The sequence below is a fragment of the Sebastes umbrosus genome, chromosome 11 (genome assembly GCF_015220745.1).
Source record: "Sebastes umbrosus isolate fSebUmb1 chromosome 11, fSebUmb1.pri, whole genome shotgun sequence".
NCBI lineage: Eukaryota > Metazoa > Chordata > Actinopteri > Perciformes > Sebastidae > Sebastes > Sebastes umbrosus.
Genome location: NC_051279.1, coordinates 8,328,684 through 8,346,969, shown reverse-complemented (window position 1 = coordinate 8,346,969; position 18,286 = coordinate 8,328,684). Strand labels below are relative to the sequence as shown.

General features: G+C 40.5%; 1 protein-coding gene across 2 annotated transcripts in view; it reads right to left on the bottom strand.

Moving 5' to 3' along the window:
* Positions 1-18,286, bottom strand: part of LOC119497040 (SREBF chaperone) — a 56,358-nt gene that overhangs the window by 29,206 nt on the left and 8,866 nt on the right. For both annotated transcript variants that reach the window (XM_037784819.1, XM_037784818.1), the window contains exons 2-14: positions 17,918-18,118; positions 14,143-14,263; positions 13,548-13,705; positions 12,232-12,452; positions 11,102-11,207; positions 10,353-10,525; positions 9,200-9,326; positions 6,688-6,800; positions 6,399-6,493; positions 5,812-5,910; positions 4,344-4,556; positions 3,351-3,739; positions 2,873-3,022 (exon numbers count right to left, since the gene is read on the bottom strand). In XM_037784819.1, the coding sequence (XP_037640747.1) occupies positions 2,873-3,022; positions 3,351-3,739; positions 4,344-4,556; positions 5,812-5,910; positions 6,399-6,493; positions 6,688-6,800; positions 9,200-9,326; positions 10,353-10,525; positions 11,102-11,207; positions 12,232-12,452; positions 13,548-13,705; positions 14,143-14,263; positions 17,918-18,039 (2,087 nt within the window). In that variant the 5' untranslated portion in view covers positions 18,040-18,118. The remainder of the gene's footprint in view (positions 1-2,872; positions 3,023-3,350; positions 3,740-4,343; positions 4,557-5,811; positions 5,911-6,398; positions 6,494-6,687; positions 6,801-9,199; positions 9,327-10,352; positions 10,526-11,101; positions 11,208-12,231; positions 12,453-13,547; positions 13,706-14,142; positions 14,264-17,917; positions 18,119-18,286) is intronic.

Below are 18,286 nucleotides of genomic sequence, written 5' to 3'. Positions count from 1 at the left end.
ATCGCCTAAAGCCTTAAAAGAGTGTTTTGTAGTCTTCGACAGGTTTGTGATGTGCCGTTATGAACAGCTGAACGTGTGGCTGTGTGGTAATACAATCCTACCAGGGGTGTCACAATTTTGATTCTAAATCTGAAATCGATTGAAGTTAACTTCCGATCTCGATCATCTAAATCAAAAGCAGGATCAATGATTATTTTATTTTACTCGGCCCCGTCTACTTGCGTGCATCTGAAGAAAAAAACAGTTTTAATTTTAAAAGGTAAATTAAAAATGTATACAGTGTTTTGGAGAATCGATACAGTATCGCACAACATAATATCGCGATACTCATGTGTATCAATATTTTCTTACACCCGTACCGTAGATATGTCTGCCTTCTCTCCAATATAACGGAACTAGGAAATACATCTAAGAAAATCTTTTTTTTAGAAAAAAAAAATACATTTGAAAAATTCAACATCAATGTCTCTTTCCAGAAATCATGACCCGGTTACTCAAGATAATCCAGACCTTGCTGTGAGCACTTTCATGTAGGAACTATTATATTTCTACCGAACTACAGCTACCAAACGTATCACCGCACAGAAGGAAGCACTCATCTACTCATGGACGAGAGGCTTGTGCTCATGACAGCACGACATGTAAACATTGGTGTCCTCCTTGGCTGAGCTGTAACGTTACCCCCCATTGGGAGTTCAAACAAATCTAAATGCTAATACAGGTGGAGGTTGGGGAGATGAAAGATTTGCTCTGACGAGGGCAGCAATGATGCAGCGTTGGTTAGTGCAGACAGAGTGAGCAGTGAATTTGAAATAGCTCGTAGTCATATATGACTCGATGAGTATGGAACATTTGTGTGAAATGACTGCCTGTATTACTCATGCTCCATTGTTACATTTCTTTTTTTTTCTTCATGCAAAGATCTTTCCGAGTGATTAGAAAACAATCTACCTGTTGCAACATGCTCTGAATCTCATTGTAACAGCATGTTCACCTTTATCACACTGGCCTTCTCTCTGTCTCAAGGTCATCTAAACAAGCCGTAAACTCAGCTGCCACTTCCTCGCTGTGAGGGTCACGACCCTGACCAGCTGATAGCCTTCGTATCTACTGTCCAAAGATGAAACGAAGAGCTCAGCCTTCCACTTGGCAGTCAATGTGACAACACTTTGGCTTACACAGCACAGTGACTCTGATGCTGTTGGCGAGGGAGGGGGAAACAGAGGGAGCTGGAAAGTGCTTTTTTATTTGAATTATTATTACTTGAAGATCTAAAATGTAAGCTACAGAGCAAAAGAAATGCATTTAACCGAGTAGCAAATTTAATTTCTCAGACTATACAGGAAAAACGATCCTCCTCTCTACTGTTACATCACAGGTACCTTTAAAGCAACCAGTTGGTCCAGTCATGGAGAGACAAAACTTGAACGTGTAGATAACAATCAACCTCCCATATCTTTATTCTTTTTCCTTTGTCACTATTTTCGCCTCAGATAAGTTAACAATCAGTCCAGTGACACTTGACACAGTGCACTTCATGCATCCATAAGACAAAGCTTCTCCTTTATTCCTTTCTTCTAGAAGCAAAAGAAAAGGCCTCCTATACACTGTGTATTTCAAAACATTTTACCCTATAAAACATCCACAACAGAAGGCTCTCGCATGGTCTTTTTCTGACTTGTAATACAACTTGATGATCAAAACTTGTCAGTATCACACAGATTTTCTATATTAATTTAAATGCTAATCAAAAACAAACAAAAATCACATTTGTCATTATTCCCCGCCTGTGTTGCATGAGTGTGAGCTCAACATGACCTTGACTTCAGACCACCTTGGAACCTATTCTACTTTACTGCTCTACATCCAGATGAAGAATCCTGCAGGTTTCAATATCCACTGTGCAATCAGTTCAATGACACCCTGGTGGAAGGACCCAAGGCCAAGGACCTTTCACTGCTGTGGCCCCAGATCACACTAATCTGTGTGTGAGTGTTTCGTTTTAAACCAAGTGTAGATTTCCAAAATATCTTTTGCCAAATTGATCAATTTATGACAGTCTAAAAAAGAAAGCCACTTCTGGAAAAAACACATATCATCAATTTACTGTTTTTCCAGTATATATAAAGTCATCAAAATGATTTTATTTAACTCTCAAAACAAATGTAATGATAACAAAGAATTGCATTGTGCAAGATTTTAGTCTAGGTGTCATTTTTGATTTACATTCTGAGTATATTCACATGCAGAAAAGAACCCAGGAGCCCAAGAAACCAACAGCTTAAACATTATTTACATGCAGCTGGTACGTGATCAGATTTCTTCCCTACCTACTGCCACATTTTCTAAATAAAGCTAACATATAAGTGCTTTATTTATAGGCAACGTGACGTTTTCCCCCCCTTTTTGGGTGGGAGCATTTTGCCAATTTTTTGTAGACAAAATACTGGGTTAAACCTCCGTTATACTTTTCGCAAGGACGGACGCACAGACATGAGCTGACGTGGAATAGTGACGAGGAAGCGTTTGGATCTTTTATACTGTGCGGGTTTCTCCTTGCGGCAAACCGACATTCTCAAAGCTCCACACAAACTTCTCCATTTTCTCCGCCCATCTGCGTCACTTGCGACCCGAGTATTTTACAAATAACCATCTGCTTGGCTGTTGAAACTGACCTTGTTAGTTAACTTTTAGTTTTAGTCAGACTTTGGATTGAGTTATTTTATTGAACCGCTAGGGTTACTTTCTCTGTCTGACGTTTTGTCTTGTTGTACACTTTAGAAAACAACAATAATAATGTTTCTCAAGTGTACGTCACGTCAACACCCTGATTAAGAGGCTGGTTCAGTCCTTAAATTGTGTGTGTACTAACTTGTAGAGGGTGAGGTCCGTCTGTAGATCTGCAGAGACCTTGGGAATGGATGGAGGGGGGTGTCTCGTGTCCTGAGGGTGACGTGTCTCAATGGCCTCCTGGGGGCTCAGGTGAACGGTGACGGGTATGACAGGCAGGATGCTGATGTACCTGAAACAGGATGGACAATAATAAACAGTAGTACACGAGAATATAGCGACTGTAACTTCCTCGGACCAATGTTGTCGGTGCTCGGGCCCTAATAAGAACATGCCAATCCAACCTGATCATACAGAGAGCAATGGTATGATCGGGTTGGATGCACTTTTTTGTTGATTAAATTGGATTTTAACGGGTTGATAAAGTCAGATATCTTAACCAGTTTACATAATTGATGAATGAGCTTATGCTGTTATGACATCTGCTCAATCATTGAATTCAAGCCATTTCTGAGTCAAAGTCCCTTTTAGTGAGTAAAGAACTCTCCTGCCCTACTCACCTCTTGGCTAAAGTGATGTTGTAGTAGCTGAAGAGCGATGGCCAGTGCCTGAAGGAGAGCCTCCTCCAGCCCTCCTCATCCTCTGCTCCCCAGGTGATCTGGGGTACAGCGGGGGGTGGGGCCTGGGGGAGGGGCCCCGCCCTGGCGGAGCCATGGTGTCCCTGTGACTGGTTCTCAGGTAAGGGTGTTGGATCTGGTGGGGGGTGGATGCTGAGGGTGCTGGTAGGATCTCCTCCACGGAAGACGGGGGCCACCCCGAGGTGAGGGGGCAGACCGCCTCCTCCGGGATCTCCCAGGGGGCTTTGCTCAGACACCTGTGCTGCAAGGTAGGTGCGTATTCCAGCTGGGTCGGTGTAGACAAGGATGCCGATCCAGATCACCGTGCCAACCTGGAGATGAAGCAAACGAATGATTTCTGCTCGACTTGCTCTGACTTTTGTTTTCATTAAACTGGTGTTCAGTGACGCCTGAAAAAGTCACGTCTCCACCTCCAGTACTTTTCCTTACAAAGGAATTTCTCTCATTCATTCATGTTTACAGTCATACATCATATCACACTGTGCAATCATCAGGCATAATGTGTTCTTTGTCATATAGACTTGTCATGATAACTAATCTCTCTTTCACCAGCTGTCAGTTTGTAGTTTCATTGCCTCTATTGAAAAAGACTTGTAGCCGGTTGCTGTGTCGGTCGTAGATGAAACACAGCATAAGCTACCAGTCTCTGTTAATGTGGTTTCAATTGCAAAGCTATTTCTCCATTTTAAAGCCATGGCACATGATAAAGTCATCTTGAGGGTGCAGCCACACTGATGCGTCACTGAACTAGCAAATATTTAACAGCGAATGTTCCTGTCAGTCTTTGTGACATTAATACAATGAAAATGCTATAAGTCCAGGCACAGGAAGCCAACAATGTAAGACAAATGACAAACAGCAGATTGTACATAACACAGTACAAATTTACAGTCTGTTTTGAATCCATCTTCTCACCATGATGATGCGCTGAGCCAGGCGCGTGCGGGCCAGGAAGTACACCACACGCAGCCTCTTGGGAAGCCTCAGGTTCCTGAAGGCCGGGGTCTGCAGGGTGATTGTGTGGGGGGAGGGCCGTGGGGGAGGGGGGACCTCGCGTGGACGCAGCAGGCCGGGCTTTGGTGGCGGTAGTCCTGCTTCGGCTGGCAGGCGGCGGTTCAAATCAGCCAGCTGGGAGGGGAATGAAAGGTTTACACATCTGGGAAACTGTGTTAAAGGCTAAACCATTAATCCAACAACAAAATTCAACAGACTAATTTATAATGAAAATAATTATTAGTTGCAGCCATATGTATCACGTATTTTACCACATATTCTTCTAAAGATTAAGAGCTTAAGAGTAAGCTGATTTTTTTGTGTATGTAAATGTATAGGCTTATGGTGCTAATGCTCATTTAGTGGGGCACTGAGCTAAACACAAATGAAAGGTTTCAGTATGTGTGTGACAGCAAAAAGGAGAGTAAGTAAGAAAAAGGAAGTGTGTGTGTGGAAACAGTAATCTGAAAACTATGTGGTGAATGTATGTGGGCCTGTGACTTCCATTTGACCTCCTTTATTACCTATATCTGCTCATGAGAAAAGGGTTGTCTGTGTTTGAGCTTTTCATGTTATCTTCATGTTTACATTTGAGATTATTATGGTTGATTCAGATACTGTACGGTATGTGCCTCTGTTTGTCAAGAATAAATCCACGCAGACTTCAAAACAGTCGTAACTAGGGAAGTCAGTTTCGCTTAGTTTTGTTCTTGACAGCATAAAAAAAATGCAAAATGACGTGAAATACAGGAGGTGCTTTCCTTTTAGTCCGGCGCTCCATTGACTCAATGAGCTTTGGCTCTGCATTTCGAAGCGCTATCCATTGAGAGGTGCTGAAATTTTAACATTTTGTGTTGTAAATGTCTTGCCCTTTGTTTTATTTTTCTGTTGGATTTCCTGAAGTTCATTTCCGCATTTTGATGAGATCAACGTTGAGTGTGCTCCGATCGATCGACCACCGATCGTTATTGGCTGATATTCATTCTAAATCGTTTGATCCATGGACTTTATGAAAGGCTGATGAGAAGATCCGATCACATGACGCATCGATTCTGAACTGAAACATTTTCAACAGTCAGATACGGCCCTTCACCGGTGTTCCGTGCTGCAGGTTTTCGCCTGTCCATGCGGTTTGCTGTGAGGAGAAACACGCACGGACTACAAAAGACCCAAACGTTTCCTTGTCACCATTTCGCGCCAGCTTATGTCCGTGCGACTGTCCTTGTGGAAAGCATAATCGAGGCTTAACCAATTAACCGTTGACATCCCTAATCCTAACAATTGTCAACCTGCTGAGTTTTACTTCCATTTACTTTTGAGGAAACCTCTATCTGTGATTTGAATGTAATCATGATTGAAAATGTCTGTATGTACAAGTGAGAGTTCTCACCTCCATGCGCCGGATGTCTATAGACAGCACTGTGGTGAAGAAGAACATCTGCAGGAAGAAGTCAGACACCAGGCCAACCACAGCAAACAGACAGAACTCCTACAACATACAGAAACCAGCGGAGACATCAGACCAGCATACAGACAAAGTTAATGTTAGCATTTCTAACTTTGTTTATTGATTAATCAATCCGGTATTTTAACTTTTTATTACAGCTTAATGAAAAGTTGTCTTCCGTATTGTCAGACTTCCCTTAATCAATATTCATTGAAATACAGAGCACCATCTCTTTGGAACAACCTACTTCCATCAATCAACATCTATATTATTGTTATTCAAAAATCATCCTAAAAGGTTTTCATTTAGCAAAGATTTATAACACTTCATGGATTTCATTTTAATGCATCTCAATTTATAAACAAACTTCTATGTATATTGTACATTTATATAATTGTTTTTGTATTACTGCTTAGTCTTGAAACTTTGATGAATTATGCAATCTTTGATTTTATCCTTTTCCTTTTTTATGTATGACTATTGATATCTAATGTTTTTTTTTGCTGATGCAACAACCATATTTCTGTTACCTGGATAGCTGGCACCAGAGTGAAATATCCAATGAGGATGATGCACAGTTCAGTGGCCATGTTCTTCATGATAGACCAGCTCTCATTACTAAGGCCTGGAGGAATAATGACAAGTCAAGTTGAATATCTTACTAATGTTATTAAAATAACTCTTTACTGTAAAATTAATCAATAAAATAATAGCCCAGATATACATCCTCTTGCTCTTCCATACACTAGTCTTTGATTTATTTTTTAGGATAACTGTGTGGTGAATAGTAGAATTTACAAAATGTAAATGTACCCTTACCCTGAGCAATGCGGAGTTTGACCTCGAGGTCGACGGGGGTTGATACCACAGACTTGGTTAGGACCAAGACGTTCTCCAGGCCGATCACCACCACCAGGTAAGGAAAAATCTCCCTGCACACAGAAAACAATGAAACTTCAAACACAGGAATAAAATTAAACTAGAATTACTGGTATGGCTCCGCCAACCAGTCAAGTTGCAGTTTACATCCATGTCTGTCCAAAATGTCATCATTTTCTCCTGTTAGACATTTGTGTGAAATTGTCAGTTATGGCCAAATTAATTTTGTGAGGTGACATTGACCGTGTTCTCAGATATTCCCATAGCATGCAAATGCTGGAATTACTGGCAGATAACAACCATGTGTAGCCTATAGCGCCAGCTACTGATGAAATTATGCTGTAGCCGAGTTTATTCACTCCAAACCAGATGATGGAAACGGGCTTAATTTGCATTTCGTTTTCTGCGAAATTTCAAAAGTTCGCTTAAAACTCGCGACGCAATTGAATGGAAACACGGCTTTTGACCTTGACCTTTGACCACCAAATTCTAATCAGTTTATCTTTGAGTCTCAGTGGATGTTTGTGTCAGATGTAATGAATTTCCCTACAGGCATGCCGGAGATACAGCATACATGAGAATGGGACGGACGGAGGGCTCATTCTAAGCTAACGAAAACACAATGATTCTTAGTTTCAGATGGTTATTCACTAATGATAGTGAAGAATATTATATTCCATTTCTGCTAATTAATGTTACACACTGTACCTTTCAGCAAATAATAACTACGCTCATTTATGAATCAATACCTGGCAGGTGCCTGCGGGGAATTACCTCCTCTGTTGAAATGCACAGAGAGATTAATTTGAGAGTATAGATAAGCTTGTGCTGTAGAAGTGTATAACTGGGTCACAGAGTTCTGCATGTGACATCAGACACACTCAGTAACACGGTACATAATAAACACACACACACTCCCTATCACTACCACTATATCAAGAGCCGGGTATGTGGAGTCAACCATGAGTAAGCAGAATGTGTAGTGTGCATTCATATCTTTAGTTATGTTGACCTTGATGTGTGTTTATGCAAACACACAGAAAGTTCAAGCACAGCCCAGAGCGGACTTGCGTGGATCTTGGTCAGTGGTTGGACAACACTGTGCTGTTGTCACGCCACAATGTCTGCTTCCTAATAATCCTCAAATGATTGGACAACCATTAAATGTCAATATCACTGTATCCTTGCCCCCTCGTGAAGTCCCACCCACATCCACGCCCCGTCCCCTTCTTCTTCATCCACACTAACACACACATTTTTCCTGCCCACCTGCTGTAAACATTAACGCAAATCCATGTAAAGTCAATGCAGAGGAAGTGGGAAGTCAATAGCTGGTTTGTGTGTATGTGTGTGCAAGTGTGTGTTAGTGTCCTTGTCTTTCTGTGACTAAGATAAGAGATAATGGTGAAACTGTAACGGCCTTTTGGGGCTGTAAATATTAACAGTATACATTTCAATGTCAATAGCAGAGCATAACAAGGGCTGCAGAACTTGTTCCAACTGAGAACTTTTCTGTGACCTCCCATAAATAAACTGGAGATTAATTGTTTTGGTCTGGTTTCCACTGCAGCTGGTCTTGATAAAACTACCTCTGTCAAAAAAATGTATGTACGACACAAATTGTAGGATACATGTTCCTGATTTAAGCTTGCAAACAATGACAACGTTAACATGCTGATGTTTAGCAGGTACGATGTTTATCATGCTCACCATCTTAGTTTAGCGTGTTAGCATCCTAATATTTGCTAATTAATACTAAAAATGAAGTACAGCTGAGACTGATGGGAATTTCCTTAGTTTTGCAGGTAGTTGGTCATAACGGGGCTCAGCCTGTCGGTAGTGAACAACAGAGCTAACATGCTGAAGAATTGTGTGTTTTTAGCTGAGCTAGACCAGAGAATATTCAGTTAAAACAGATCGATGATGCTGTTTCGCCCTCATTGTCCTCCATGAACTTTGCTGAAAGTGATGTAATGTATGTTTTATGTGGAGTGAGCACTGTCAGGCTCTGTTTAATAAATAGCCTTTTAAATGCTACATTGCTTGCTCTTAACATAGGAGTGGGCAAATATGCTTGCTTTATAAAAATGTATGTATGTATATATTTATTATTGGAAATCAATTAACACAAAACAATGGCAAATATTGTCCAGAAACCCTCACAGGTATTTCATTTAGTATAAAAAATATGCTCAAATCATAACATGGCAAACTCAAGCCCAACAGGCAACAACAGCTGTCAGTGTGTCAGTGTGCTGAAGTGTACCAGTGTACCAATGGATTCCTTGGGTAAAAACTAATAATTTTCTGCTGGCAAAAATTAACACAAACTCTCAGTATTCATCTCTGTTTCTGTCCTTCAGGCAAACTAACAAACACACAAGGTTGGAGACAAAAACTTCTTGGTTATCTTCCAAAACTGAAACACGTAGAAAAACGTGGGCATTCCTACCCTCCATTGAGCGTGGGTGTCAGTCCAAACAGCGTGCACAGTCCCACAGACATGAGCAGAGAGCTGAGGACTGTGACCACAGCAGCCAGAGCCAGACCCCATTTAGACTTCACCATGTCAATCTTACCTGTAGGGAGGAAAAGAAGATATGATGAGGGCAAGACACGACAGCTATCCATATAACTGTTTCATTAACTTTTTAATTATTTAATACCCGAGCCATGAAGTCACTCAAACAAATGATGATGATCTGCTGAGGAGACTACTTCATCACCCAGGGTATCAATTCTGCGCCAGGATTTTCATAAAAAGAAAATTTGCAAACTCAAGATTTTAGATGATTAATGAAATAAAATACCAAATCTGATATTAAAATAAACATGATCTTGAAAGTTCTTGACGTAGCCAACAGTGGAGCAAGAAACAAGATTTTTTTAAGAACTCAAAAAGGCATTTATGTTTTATAATCCATAATTGTTTCAACATTAATCCATCTTATTTTAAGCCTTTTTTAACCTTCTTGTTTTCACCTCCGCATTTACCAATGTGACTATTTTTCAAGCTAAGAAGTTTTTCCATTCAAACTTACATTGTAAAGATCTAACTACATAATGTTCTTTAAAATTGATTATCATAAAAGGAAGAATAATTTACTACTATGTCAGCAAAAAGGGAAAAAAAAATAAAAATTATTCTAATAAGAAAAAAATGTTTTTGAATGGGAATCAAGAACTTTGTGTTAAAAATCTGAAACTAAAAACATACAATTTTAAGTTAATTTTGCACATTACAATTGGAAAGAAATATTTTTAACAAAGTGCAAAACATGAATCAACTAATTGGCTGAGTATGTGTGTGTTTGATTTCTGAAGTAATATTTGCACACGCAAGTCGCTTAGGGTTAGGCGGGTGCATTCTTACAGCAGTGTACAATGTTCCTGTGTGAGGATTATCCCTGCACCAGACAGGAACAACCTTGGCACACAAACACATGTGCACACACAAAGGCGCAATAGGCCCGAGTCTGGATCTTTGGCACATTTCAAAAGATTAAGTGGTGGGAGGTGTGTGAACAATGAAAAAAGAAAGAAAGAAAAAGTATGGTGGAACAAGTCCCACAGGACAGAGCAGAGAGGCAGGGAGTGGGACTAACGTGTGGAGAAGTAGATGTAGGCAAAAAGGATGATGTATGTGGTGACGAGGGGGATGAGCTCAGCGATGCCGATCTCCTCTTTGAAGTGGACGTGAACCATGTGGTCGTCTCTCAGGCTGCAGTTGGCTGACGGGTGGAGCTGCTTTAGTCGGGCCCGCATGCTGCCCAGGAACCTGGACACACACAGACATCAAGATCATCATCAGCACTGCAGATATCCCAATTCATATGTGAAAATATTTTTAAAAATATATTTAAAATGTGTGAAAAATATCCCCAAATTCTTAGTAAAATGTGTGAAACAAATAGTGAAAACTGAAGAACAAAGGAATGTGAAAAATATCCCCAGAAAATGTGAAAAATGTCTGAAAAATATCTACAAAAAATATGTGAAAAGGGTCTGAAAAATATAAAAAAAAATTAGTAAAATGTGGAAAAAACATTGAAAAACATCCGAAAAAAATAAAAAAATATATATATAATAAATACATTAGAGGAATTATATTATTTATTATGTGAATAGTGAAAATCACTATCGGTGCCTGAAAAACTCTGCATTATGTCAGTTTCAAGTTTATATATATATATATATATATATATTCAGCTTAGTGTGATAAACTAAACTAAATGTTCTCTTAACAGATGAAACAACAGCCATTGTGTGATTTCTGAGCAAAAGTAAAAAAAAAAAAGAAAAAATTCAAGTAAAAAAGCACTTCTATTTCTCTTCGTTTGCATAACTAACTCACCTTGCATCATAGCTGGACAGCACTACAGTGATTGTGTATGTCACCACCCTCTTCCTGTTGTAGTGACTGACCCCAGTGTACTTTCCAGGGACGCCAAACAGCAGGTCTAAAACGTACAAACACACAGACACAAATTATTAAACAAACATAATGCAGCACATTAGGCCTGTCATGATAACTAACTTTGTTGGACAATATATTGTCCTAGAAATAAGTGCGATAAACGCCGTTATTGTCATTTTAAGACCATTTTATGCCACTGATATAATGACAATATAATAGCAAAATAATGCAAGTACGCCCTTTAAAAGAGTAATGAACTTTTAATTCTTAAGAATATTCAGACATTTTATTTGGAATGTGTTGACATCACGATGACGATAAAAAAAAATATATATATATATTGTGCAGCCCTAGTCGCCAGTCTGGCTGGCCTTCAGTGTGAACAAGAGTATCAGCCTGACTGTATCCATCAGCCACGCCGTCCCTGACTACAGCTCCAGAATAAGCTCCCCACCTCTAAATCGCTTGAGCTGGAAGGTGAGGCAGAATGCTGAGCTGGCTTTGCCCAGTCAGGGAGGGTGATTTGGTTCACTGTGTCAGTGGGTAAAGTTTTAAGACAATTCACTAAATTCTCAAGGAATGAAACGGCTTGTTCTCTGTCAATATGAAAGCCTCTTAGTTTTCTGATACCACTAATCCCCCACTCACTACCTCCCTACAATTACCCCTGTTGAATGATGGCAGACTGCCTTGTTGGAATAAACTCCACTCCTTTATTTTGCAACTTCATGATGCATTTTAAACAAACATACAAACCATTACATTGATAAGCCGACAAGATAGTCAAGATAAGAGCCAAATTGTTATATCAAAGATGCTCAGCATACACTCAGTGATAAGCCATCTGAGACCGGCAGCCTCGATTAGAGAGTAAAATGCCCTTTCCTTTCAGACTGGATATGGTGAGTAATCTAGGCCGCCTAATGTCTCAAAACATGAAGAGCACAGCACTCCTAAAGTTAAACTGAAGGCTTCATTTGGATACCAACTCAACAAGACCTACCAGCTCATGTCATGGATTACAGCCAGTTTAAAGTAAAAAAAACAAAAAGCCTCCTCGTCCCTACCTCGCAGCGTGGCTGAGGTGTGCAGGCCTTTCGGCTCATGTTTCTGAATGGTCTTGAGGAGGTCGGGGTCAGAGTCAAACAGCTCCCGCTGGTTCTGCCAGTAGTTGCCGGGAGAAACGAGCAGGCAGCCGTGCTCTGGCAGCACCGACTGCATCCGCCGTAACCCTGGAAACAGGTCTGTCACCTGGAGACACAGCGTCTCCAGACTGCGAACCCCAGAGCTGACAGAGGAGAGACAAGGAGAAGACAGAGGTGAGGAACAGACGGGAGGAGGTGATAAGAGAGGAGTAGTTGATATTAACAAAGCTCATACAACTCCTAAAGTAATTACTATCTGAACAGAAGATAACATTAATCTATCAAGTATCTATCAATTTTACAGCATAATTGAACAATAATAAGACAAGGGAGGTACCATGTCATTAATTTCTCTCTTTACTCTAGAAAAGTTCTAGATTTGAACATTGAAAATCAACTGCACTGTGCAACTTCCAAGCAAAATGAGAAACTGTTCTACGAATCAGCACTCATATCAGTGCTTGGTAAAGCACAGTTGTCAAACAAACAGAGCGCTGCAAGACAGCACGTGCCCGACTATCTATCTCGCTGGAAGTCAACAATTTATTTGAAGGTCATAGATGTTTTTCTTTCATTCTCTCATACCAAAAGCAAAATAGTTAATTAGTTAGTTAGTTCAAATTAATTTGCACTTTTTTGATAACAAATTAATCAAGAAAAAATACATATTTTGGGGTTTTGGACAGTTGTTCAGACAAAAGCGATTTGAAAACGACAACTTCTGCTCTTACATTTTGAGATGAATATTTTTTAATTGGTTAATCAAGAAGGTAAGCAGTAGATTAATCAATTGAGTAAATAATAGTTGCAGCCTTAGTTTTGGGACATGCAGAGTTAAATAAATGCATGAATACATAAATAAATACACACATTTAAAAATAAATATAAAATAAATAAAAAATAAATGCAAAAATAAATAAATACATTTTAAAATGAATACAAATAAATACTTAAATAAATAAAAGGGAATTAAACAGAGGAGTAGATACATCAGGGAATTAATACAAAGATAAATAAAGAAGCAATGCATTGATGTCACATTTTATCAATTAATTAATGGCTACATGTATTTTTATTATATTCTTTTTGCTACATTTAATGACATTTATTTATTTATCAATTTATTTATTTTTATTTTGGCAGGTTCCATCCTCCATAGTATACAGGTATTGACATCCTTCTACTGAAAAGAATGAACATCTGGTTTGTCCTCTACCAGTATGTAGGTGTGTGTTTACCTGTCAGAGTGGACGTGGTTGCGGATCTCCTCCAGCAGGCTGAAAGCTCGACCCAGCGGCGACCGAAACACGTCCACCGGCACCAGGCTGCTGTCCCACGGAGACACCGCCGCCTTCACCAACACCTGCTGGATGTAGGCAACCGGAGGACCCCGGTACTACAGCAAACACACAAACAGGACACAATCAGTTTGTCCACTGATCCAGACACATTAGCAAGTTTAATGATTTATTTTTTTAAACGAGAACTCAAGACAGTGAAAGTCTTCTGTCAATGCTGTAAAGTTTCCTGCCTCAAAGGCTTGCTGTAAATTAAAACTACCGCTGACAATCAAGAGAGCCATCGCTTTGTGTTTGTCTTTCATTATTTATGAGCCTCCATCTTTACTTTGTAACTTCTTTGTCTGGGTTGGAGAACTTGTTTTACACTTTCAGAGTGAGGACAATGTTGTTGATTTTAGGGTTAGGATTCTGATTTAAGATTATAATTAGTTGTAGGTTAAGATGAAGCTTAGGATTCAAAGTTAAGGAAATCTAAGAATAAGGACAAATTCTAGGATGCATATAAATGTGTGCGTGCTTTCTCTTCTCCTACCCAGTCGGGCCGTTCTCCGAGGTCTCCCTGAGGCTCATGGGAAGGGACGCTGTAGTCTCGCACCCCTGTGGTGAACTCCACAGGACCCGTCCCAGGCAGGGGAAGCCTCAATAACGGATAGCTGAGAGAGGGAGAGGTGGGGGAGGGGGTGACAGGGTACAGTTTAATTTTTTGACATAAATCCATTGTTTAGGCAGTAGTTACAACAAATAACTATTTCTTTCTCAGACTGATGAGCAGCTACAATGTTTTCTGATATGAAATGCAGAACCAGATCACGTCTTAGTATTTGTGAAGCTGCAAAATTGCTTATACCCAGCAGATACTTGATACACACGTGTTGTGTGTGTGTTCACTATGCAACACCGTCAGAGGACATGACACCACGGCCTCCGGCTTTTCTTGCAGGATTAAGTGTTACCTGGAGAGACCCCCTCCCTATTCCTCCTGGAAATGGGTGGGTCCTTATGGAACAAGTTCCCTCTGAGCACCAAACCACTAATTTCTTGTCCTGTTTGTGTGTGTAGGGCCGACAAGTTCACTTTAAAATGGTGGTGTTGGGCAACTCAGTGATATAGCTGACAGATGAGCTTTCAGTGGCGGTAGGAGAGGTGGATCGGGCAAGTGGTAAAAAAGAAAAGTAGCTAAGGAGTTTTTATATATTATTTTGTTGTTTTACCACTGTAGAGCACTTTGGTCAACTTTTGTTGTTTTTAAATGTGCTCTATAAATAAACAAAACTTGAAACTTGAGCCATCTCACTCCCTTCTCCTCTCTGTTGAGAGTTGCACATGCACAGTATCAGACACTTGCGAGAAAATGCGGTAAAGACAAAGTTTATGAGCTGAAGCGCAAGTGATCATTCCAGTTATCCTGGAAACAGGAGTTTAGTTGGGTGGCGTTGGAGAGGATGTGGGCAAAACTCCAACTATGTATTGAGCAGTTTGCAGAAAGTTTGAGAGCTAGGCGGATAAAACATGACAAATAACTTTATTTGATAATCACTAATAAATAAAACAATTTGTGTAGGGGCAAGTAAAAATTGATCTTGGGCAAGTAGATTTTTGAAGAATTAAAAAAAAAACATTAACGTCGAACCCTCCATGTTTGCTGTGACGTCAGAGGTGAGAGCCGTGTGTAGGCAATCCTGGCCCAGACTCTGAATTTCCTTTATAGATCCTTTAACAAAAGCACAGCTAATTTAAATCCTTGTAAAACCACAATCGTGGGAGAGAAAACGTTCAGCACTCAAGCATTACTAAGCTAAGGTGTCAGACTGACATTAGTCAAGTATGATGTCAATATATCAGCTTTTACAGTAGGCGGTCGAGTCGAGATAGAGCCCCTCAAGAAAAGCTGGCCACATGGGCTGTCGTCAAGACCAAGCTTGAATTTATATTAGCAGCTAGTCCGTTTTTTTTTTATACAACAGTAAAGACTGAGGTCTTGCACTATTTAAGTATTAAGAGCCTTTAAAATTTTATATATAAAATGGCACATGCAAAAAGAGGAGGATTGCAGCTGTGTAATACCCCTTTAAGATGCAGGTCTACTCAATGTGTGCTTGACCTGCGCTGGACTTGTATAAAGTTAGCAAAGAGTTCAGTCCAGTCTGCAGTGTACTTCACTGATAAACCAGAGAACTACACACAATGATACAGTTTCTATTTACTGCCTGTTTGCTCCGGTTACTTTTAAGGCTGCAAATGCACTGTGCTGATTGTTTTGTTGATTGTAGTCAATTAATCTGTTGATTATTTTCTTGATTAATCGATAACTTGTTTGGTCTATAAAATGGTGAAAAATGTTGATCAGTGTTTCCCAAAGCCCAAGATGACGTCCTCAAATGTTTTGTTTTGTCCACAACTCAAAGATATTCAGTTTACTGTCATAGAGGAGTAAAGAAACTAGAAAATATTCACATTTAAAAAGCTGGAATCAGAGAATTTATTTATTTTTTTCTTAAAAAAGTACTCAAACTGATGAATCAATTATCAAAATAGTTGGTGATTTATTTAATAGTTGACAACTAATCAATTTATCTATTAATCATTGCAGCTCTAGTTGATTGCCACAGAAAAATCTTTGAGGGGAACATTTACAGGCTTAATGAAAATCACCTATATCCCTAAGTCACCAAGTACAATGAGTGGGCAGCAGCATACTGGCACACATAAGAAGAGGCCTTTGTGTGTTCTGCAATGAGACAGTGATTTACTCTGGTGGGAAGGCTATCTATCGTGAATACATTAAATGTGTGTGAATTTATGATAATGTATGATGACATTATCAGCTTTACAAATTTGTAAATCATACAAGACTCCAAGTGGAGTACCTGTTGAAAAATGATCTGAGTTATTATGTTGAAGAAAATACATTTGTTTGAGAACAATAACAACTTCTGATCAAGTCTTAGTATTTCTGTATTATCTGGAGGAGAGATGGGAGGGCCTGGTATTTGCTGAGTCACCGTTATTGATCAGTAACATTATTACCTTCCACACGGACAATGTATTGTCATTTTATGCTGTAAGTAAGAAATTTCCCTTTTACAAATTGCCTGTCAGTTTGGATAGAAACCTCTCTTCTGTCTCTTGGTTTTCCTCCCTCCATGCCTCCCCCACTCTGCAAGGTCACTGTACCTCCACAAAGGCCTCTTTTGTGTGGAACCAGCCCCCATCCTGACAGGCAGATGGAGGGACAGGCCTCCCATTCTCACAGGGCCATTTTCTCACAGCCCTCTGCTCGGTGTCCTGCCTTTAACATCCCCGTCGTCAAGCTCTTTTCTTTCACTTCGCCCCGGGTGGTGGTCAGCCGCCCGTTTGCTCTGCACCCCTGCTGCAAGGTGCTGCGAGGACAGCTCGCAGCAGGTGCATGTTTGTGTTTCAGATTGCTGAGATTGTTTTACAATGCCTTTGCTGATGAAGCCAGGCCAACTCTGTGACCTATGTCCTCTCTTTTGACCAGAGATTTAGCAAGAGTAGAAATGTGCGTGCGTTAAATGAATGCTTGTGTCGCAGTGTCGGCGGGGGGCTGTTATGTGTGTGTGCAGATGGCCGGTTCAGAGGAGCTGAGCCGGTTACTCGTCTGTCCAATCACTTTCTCTTCAATTCAGTCTGTCTACACTGAATTGCTTTTCTCTCATGTTTTAATGGAGTCTGCACTAAGAAGAAGGCAATACTAAGATGTTTAGTCATACATCTGAAATTAGCACCCGCCAAATGTGGGTAAATTGTTGGCAGTGGCGGGCGAAATCATCAGGACATCCGCCACTTTGGCATGCAGGGAAAATGCTAGTGATGGGAATAGAGAAGCGTAGTTGTCCGCGTTCTTGGCATCTCATGCCTCTGTGACTATTGAGTCCTCTAATTGATGCTTACCGACAGTAACGCTTGCACAATGGCACATACGCACACCGTATCATGTTTCAGTTTGTTTGGGACTGGAATCACGGCTCAAAAAAGCGCTCAACAGCATGGCACTACTAAACCTGAGGGGACGCACCCTATTTTTACCTGACAATGGTTCACTGTGAACAAATCTGTGTTGAAATCAACAGGATGAGTGTTCGAAACGTTAGCTGTTGGAAGCCGGCCATTTCTCGTCAACATAAATACAATACTTCCATGTCTTCTCCAAGCGAGACACACAATAACAAACTACTACTACCCGTATTTATACTGATGCTCCAAATGTCTAGCGTCAAACAAACAGAATTTCATTTAAGTTTTGAGCATAGAAACATTTGAACGTAAACCCCAGACAGAACACCTACCAGCAGGTGAGGATGCTGGCGGAGGTGAAGAGGATGATGGGTACTGGGTAGGAGGCACATAGCAGCCCGTGGCGGTAGAAAGCCGCCGAGATCTTCTCTCTCAGCTGCTCGCGCAGCGTCATCCTGGTGGGTGGGGTCAACTCCCGGCCATTTGGAAGCACTGCGCGGCCGAGGACGGTGCGCCGTGGGGCATCCAGGGACCTGGAGGAGCGAGAGAGACGATAGTTTAACGGATAGACATTTGTTGGTTTGCCTTGCACATTGTAGAAGCTACCGCAATGTATTCAAATGACTGTTTTGTTTCCCCACACACACAGAATCAGCTCGCAGACAAGAAAGGTCTGTGGTATAGTGTAAAATCTATTTGAG